Source organism: Nannospalax galili, unplaced genomic scaffold, assembly GCF_000622305.1.
Source record: "Nannospalax galili isolate Female #2095 unplaced genomic scaffold, S.galili_v1.0 scaffold568, whole genome shotgun sequence".
In the NCBI taxonomy this organism is placed as follows: Eukaryota; Metazoa; Chordata; class Mammalia; order Rodentia; family Spalacidae; genus Nannospalax; species Nannospalax galili.
Genome location: NW_008359441.1, coordinates 2,272,472 through 2,279,427, shown reverse-complemented (window position 1 = coordinate 2,279,427; position 6,956 = coordinate 2,272,472). Strand labels below are relative to the sequence as shown.

At 45.3% G+C, this 6,956-nt stretch overlaps 1 protein-coding gene across 2 annotated transcripts in view; it reads right to left on the bottom strand.

The window, feature by feature from the left end:
- Positions 1 to 603: 603 nt before the first annotated feature.
- The window catches only part of Tmem231 (transmembrane protein 231), a 21,955-nt gene continuing 15,602 nt past the window's right edge, over positions 604 to 6,956 (bottom strand). For both annotated transcript variants that reach the window (XM_029558595.1, XM_008822956.3), the window contains 3 exons: positions 5,368 to 5,449; positions 2,954 to 3,059; positions 604 to 2,612 (listed from right to left, as the gene is read on the bottom strand). In XM_029558595.1, the coding sequence (XP_029414455.1) occupies positions 2,435 to 2,612; positions 2,954 to 3,059; positions 5,368 to 5,449 (366 nt within the window). In that variant the 3' untranslated portion in view covers positions 604 to 2,434. The remainder of the gene's footprint in view (positions 2,613 to 2,953; positions 3,060 to 5,367; positions 5,450 to 6,956) is intronic.

Below are 6,956 nucleotides of genomic sequence, written 5' to 3'. Positions count from 1 at the left end.
TGGAACTCACTATGTAGACTACAAAGATCCACCTGCCTCTGCCTCCCAAATGCTGGGATTAAAAGCGTGCGCCACTACACCTGGTCAGAGACCACTTTTATAACCTTACATGATAGAAACTAGGTACAGCATTAGGGCCTCCCATATTCGTACAGGAATTAACCATATGAACTAATCAGGAATCTTCTCCTGCCCTTCCCACACCCCCACTGAGTAATTTATTACCTCAGCCTCTGACTAGCTCTGGGTTGCAGCTCAGCTGAACTCTTGTATGTTTCCCAGTTTTTCCTCTAGCAACTCCGCCGTGTGATTTAGGTCCACAGGCTACCAACATCTGACTGAAAATAGCCTGATATTCACCAAACAGTTGTAATTTTCCAGCCCCTGTCTTTCATCTGTTATGTGGACTCCACTGAAAATTCTCCTCTACTTGGGGTTGGACTAGGGGATTTTTGCCACAGACCTAGACCTAACAAAAGCTCCGCAGTCTTTAGGCAGAGCACTGGCCATAAAGCTGCTGCTGAGTAACTCCCAAGCCTGGGCTACCTTTGCCCTATTCTTCCCCCCACCCAAGGTCCCTTCCTTCAAAAAGCTACAGGAAACTTTCCTGTCTGAACATTTTAATTAGAAAGTTATAAAACGTCATGGGTCCTCTGCATAAATTTTGCACAAAATAATTTAATAGAATCCAAAGCAGTATCTTTGGTCATCTTTCCACTTCTCATTACCTTTTTTACTTCGAGCAGGATCTCAGGAACACAAGGCTGGCCTTGGACTCCAGGACGGCCTTGAATTTTGCATCCTCCCGCCTCCACCTCCTGAGAGCTGGGATTATAGGCATGTGCCACCACGCAGGTTTATGCAGTGCTGGGGACTAAGTCCAGAGTGCTAGGTAAGCACTCTACCAACTGAACCACATTCCCAGTCTTCTCATAACTGTTTTGAAATCTGAACTAGAAACAATTTTTCATTTAAATCTCCAGAAAAACCACTAAGGTATGTAAACAACTGTAAATATTAAGTCACAGGAATGGGTATTAGGGAAATTTTGTGATTGAATCCTTGAAATTAGCTTTGCTGCCCGCTCTTATTTTGCTCAATCTGATGGAAACATGCTCTGGAAATCAGACACACGCTGAGGAGTGTTTGTGGGTTGACATGAGCATAGGCCACAAGGAGAGTTATGTCCTTCCAGTGCTAATGACATGGAGAGGGTCATACGGCAGACCTTTGAGACTGCACAACTGCTCTGATGAGAAGGAGGCCAAGTAAACAGTTTTCTGTGCACAGTAGTGGCTCAGCCTGGCCATGGCTTCTGTAGACACTTGCTGAGCCTACAGGGCTTTATGGCTGGACTGCCTGTCATTCTGGTAATGGCCAGGCTGGATTGGATGCTTTGTTTAGCAACTTCTTCATTCTCTGCTCCTTGTGTCTTCCCCAGAGCCACTCCTATGCTGGGCACCCTGTTCCTTAGTCAAGGGAAATGCAAGTAACTGGGTTTCCAGCTAGCCCTCCAAATAAACCCTGTGGTTGTCAGGCAGTGGGAGCCAATACCAACAACAACCCTTCTGTCATCCACATCCTTTCAGAAAGGGGGAGGGCAGTCAAGGAGGAGAAGTGGCAAGTGTCCAGGCTGTTGGGTGAGGGCCAGAGAGAAAGAGCCTGTTGTTAGAAGCTCGGCACCCCCACTGCTGCTGAGGGGACTGAATGAAACAGCACTTCTGACTTTAGCCTGCCATCCCCAGGGCACAGAGAGAGGGCAAGAGGCAGGGCATGGCGCCAACACTGTAAGGTAGGGACAGAGGGCTGTTGAGCTGAGCTGATGACAGACCCGTCTGTTAGATTGAGGGCAGGTGCCTGGTCCTCCTGCCCTTAAGTCACCCACCCTCACACACTTGTACTTAGGCCCCACCCCCCTCAGTTCTCCAGTTAAAGGCCTCAGTTATGGAAATCAAACCTCTGAACGGGAATTGTAGATACCCAGGAGTAGAAAGTACTAGGGATTTGCATATTTCTCATGGGAGCCCTCAGAAGGATAAAGAGTGGCTTACAATAGGGGAAGGGTACACAGTGTTTCCTAGTTCAAAAGAGGAAAAGTCCTTGCTTGACTAGAGATGGGACTCTTTCCAGGGTTTCTGAACTGACTGTAATTTTCTCCTGAAATTCAAGACCAAAGCCAAAACAAAAACAATCAAATTATAGCCTCTAGGACCCCTGTGACCTTCCCACAACTAGTGCCTGAAGATTTCCTGGGTGCTTAGAAGATACAGGACTTGAGGAGCTCAAAGTTGGAAAGAAGTGTTCTTTGTCTCTGAGGGGAAGACACACAAGCCGTGAATGTCCGGTGGGCTCTTTTCAGGAATGTTGTAAGATGGCAGGTCTCAGAAGACAACAATGAAGTAGCCACGGTCCCCCGAAGTCTCCAGGAATGGTGTCAGGATAAGTGCTCCTTACTCACTTCTCCCCGGGGCACAGACACAGGGATGGTGGTCACTACCTGATTCTGAAACACGAATATTTTGATTCTTTCAAATACCCATAGGAAGATGAGCAGGATGCTGACGTACTGTATCCAGGCAAACTTTATCATCTCCCAGAAGCCTGGTTGATAGGTACAGACAGTTAAGGAGGCACAGTCCACATGTCAAAAACAGTTACCCCAAGGTTTGGGTCATAGGGGAAATGGCAAGAATACTTCAAATACTCTTCAGATAAAAGGGATAACCAGATATGATTAAGACACAAATATGGACCTAGAAGAATTGCTTTGAAAGGGATAGGAAATGAAACATTTTTTTCTGTAGGAACAGCAGACACGGTCATTTGTGTGGGGCTGCAGGGTTGGGGTAATTTCCTAGCTCATGAGTTCCACATCTGTTCCAACTTGGAACAGCTGAAGAACCCTCCTCTTTGTGGAAACTGAGCCATGCTGGCTGGCTGACAAAAAGGATATGAAATGACTTCCACAGGATAGCGGACGACAGCATTGATGACAAATGGTGCTTCGGCAGCCCTGCCCACCAGCCAGATAGGGTTGGGATCACTCAGGACTGTGGTAACTACAATACAAACATTGAACACTAATCCAGGGGAGCCTTTGCCAAATATATATATTAAGAGTAGTAGGGCGGGTATGGCTGCACACACCTTTAACAGCTGGGGACTATAGGGAGACCCTGTCTCAAAAAGACCCCCCCCAAAAAAAAAGAAAAAAAAAAAAGAGCTGTAACTATTTTTTTTTTAAATACTGAGATATTCTGCACTTCAGGATGAAAAGAGATTTCATATGCAGATTCCTTATATATTATTATTATTATTATTGGTCTTATTGAGACAGGGTCTCCCTGTAGCCCCAGCTGACTCTATGAAGACCAGGCTGGCCTTAACTCACAGAGATCCACCTGCCTCTGCCTCCCAAGTGCTGGGATTAAAGGCATGTGCCACCAGGCCTGGCCTAGCCTTATATATTATTTTTATAAATATTTTATTTATTTTATTTTATGTGTATGAGTGGCTTGCCTGTATGTATTTAAATGCACCTGTGTTGTGCAGTGCCTGCGGAGATCAGAAGAGGGTGTCATATCCACTGGAACTGATGTTATGGACAACTGTTAGCCATCATGTGGGTGCTGGGAACCAAACCCAGGTCCTCTGCAAGAGCAGCTGTCTCTCTAGCCCTGCTTACATATTATTTAAAATACTTGTCAAAATACTTCTGTTACAATATGTCAAAATTTGGAAACAATCTGTGCTCTACTACTGCTGGACAGTTAATGGAAGAAATATTATGTTGCTAGAAAAAAATATGAATTACAACTTTGTAGTAGTGTGGGGGAAATACTTATATTAAATTACATAGTTATATAAGTGAAAATAATCTGGATTCCAGTATTTAAGATTTATTTTATTTATGTATATATGTGTGCATGTATGTGTGTGTGTGTGTGTGTGTGTGTGTGTGTGTGTGTGTGTATGCATAGGTGTGTGAGGGTGCCCAAGGAGGCCAGAAGTGGGCATCAGATCCCCTGGAGCTGGAATTACAGGTGGTTGTGAGCTGCCGGACAAGGTGCTAGGAACTGAACTCAGGTCCTTTGCAAGAGCAGCAAGTGCTCTTAACTGCTGAGCCATCTCTCCAACCACCACCTCCCCATTTTGTTACATTTGTTTATTTATCTTGTATGTGTTGTAGGTGCATGTGCACCACAGTGTACATGTGAGATCAGATGACCTGTGAGAATTGGCTCTCTCCCTCTACCACGTGTGTCCTGGGGCTCAAATGTAGATTATCAGGCTTGGTGGAAAGTGCTCTTTTTTTGAGACAGAGTCTCCCTGTAGCCCCAGCTGACCTGGAACTCACTATGTAGACCAGGCTGGCCTTGAACTCACAGAGATCTGTCTGCCTCTGCCCTCTGCCTCCCAAGTGCGGGGATTAAAGGCATGCGCCACTTAGCTTGGCTGAAAGTGCTCTTTCTTACCCACTGAGCCATCTCAATGGCCTTTCTTCTTTTCTTCCTTTCTTTTTTTTTTTTAACAGTCTCGTGTTCCCAAGCTGGCCTCCAACTTGTATGTAGCCAAGGATAACCTTGAACTTCTGATCCACTTTTGTCCACCTTCTGAGTGCCACCATGCCTGGTTTTATGTGGTGCTGGCACTAAACCCAGGGTCTTGTGCACACTAGGCAAGAGCTCTATGGACTGAGCTAGCCTGAAGTATTTCTGTACTACAATAGTTGTATGAAACTATCTATGGACAGAGAGTGAGTGAAGTAAAGGAGGAAAAGCTGATTTTCAGACCACTGATGTCAGTTTTGGTTTTGAGAGTTGTATTACTGGAATAATGCTGCTACTGTAGTTCATAAAATTAGAAATACTGGAATTACAGCCTGAGCATCTGCTCTGTACAAAGAAATAGGATCTGTGTGCAGTCAGCACCGCGGTGCTTCTACTCTACTAGACTGCTAATGTGGGGCTCCCCACACACAGCCTCCATTGCTATCTGCAAAGGGGACAGCGAACTGTCACTGGCTGCTTTTATAGGTGAGGAATAATTCAATTAGGCACACGTACACATTTTAAAAAAGGAAACCAAACAAGCTAGAGGTGGGATAAGTAAGGCGAGTGGTCACTAACTTTCTGGCACAGCAGAAGTAACAAGTGGAAAAGTGGCTCAGTGGTTAAGAGCACTATTTGGGAAAGGGTGTGGCTCTGAAGATGAGGACACAGAGGATTAGACCAGCAAGCCCTATACCTCCCATGACTGGGCCTCCACTGGTTTTGTGATTTTTAATCATGACAAGTGTTCCAAATCTGTTTGTTTTCATGGACTCCATAGCCTGGGAAGCCTGTGAGCAGTGGGCCAGGGTCTCACCATTTCTTTCCTGGTAGGCAGCAACAATTCGAGTGAGGTCATAGTCATGAGCAAAAGGACTGGTCCCATTAATCACAGACACCTGGGGAAGGGAGGAAGACAAAGCGTCATCACTCGGCTCTCCTTCTCTCACCCCTCCTGCCCACCCAGGCTGATCCTGCAGACTACACCAAACCCAGAGACTGCCTTCTTGTCCCTGTGACCTATTTCTGTTTCAGTAATCTTTAAGGCTTGATTTTTTAAAATTTATTTTTAATTTATATTTTTATGTATATGAGTGTTTTGCCTGCATGTATGTAAGTACACCTGTGTCATGCAGTGCCCAAGGAGGCCAGAGACAGTGTCAGATCCCCTGGAACTGGAGTTATAGACAGTTGTTAGTCACCATGTGGGTGCTGGGAATCAAACCCAGGTCCTCTGGCCCTCCAGCCCCAGGTTTTTTTTATTTTATTTTATTTTATTTTTTGGTCTTTTTGAGACAGGGTTTCCCTGTAGCCCCAGCTGGCCTAGAACTCACAGAGATCCACCTGCCTCTGCCTCCCAAGTGCTGGGATTAAAGGCTTGTGCCACCATGCCTGGCTAGCCCCAGATTTATTTGTTTTTATTTTATATGTATGTGTGTTCTGCCTGCATGTATATAAGGGTACCCATGTTGTACAATGCCCATGAATCCAGAAGAGGGTGTTGGATCCCCTGGAACTGGAGGTACAGACAGCTGTTAGCCACCATATGGGTGCTGGGAGCTGAACCTGGGTCCTCTTCAAGAGCAGCAAGTGCTCTTAACCACTGAGCAATCTCTCCAGTCCCCAAATTTATTTTTATTTATGTGTGTGTGTGTGTGTGCTAATCTGTATGTACGACCACAAGTGTGCAGATGCCCATGGAGGCCAGAAGAAGGTGTTGGATTTCCTGGAACTGGAGTTAGAGGAGGTTGTGAGCTACATGTGAGTCCTGGGAATCCAATTCTGGTCTTCTGGAAGAACAGTAACCACTCTTAACTGCTGAGCCATCTCACTAACCCCCTTTTATTTTAAATATTTTTAAATTTTTATATTTTTATATTGAGTGTTTTGCCTGCATGAATGTATGTGAGCGAGAAGAGGGCATCAGATCCCCTGAAACTGGAGTTACAGGTGGTTGTGAGATGCCACGTGGGTGCTGGGAACCAAGCCCAGGTCCTCTGCAAGAGCAGCCAGTGCTCTTAGCTGCTGAACCATCTCTCTAGCCCCATTTTTATTATTCTTAATTGTGTGTGTCTGTGTCTGTGTGTGGGTAAGTGTATGTGTATACAGTGCCATGGAGACCAGAGGTGTCCAATTCCCTTGGAACTCGAGTTACAGTTGATAAAGGCAGTTATGAGCTGCCATGTGGGTGTTGGGAACCAAACTCAGATCCTCTGCAAGAACAGTGCAAGCTCTTAACTGTTGAGCCATCTCCCCAGCTCTGTTTAGTAATCTTGTCTTCAAGGATGAATAAACTCTCTTTGAACTCTCTTGCAACAATTTAAGTCTATTCACTCTCAGTTTTTCCTTTGTGGTGATGGAGACAAGGGCCTGTGTTTCATTTTAGTTTGTTTTACATTTATATGT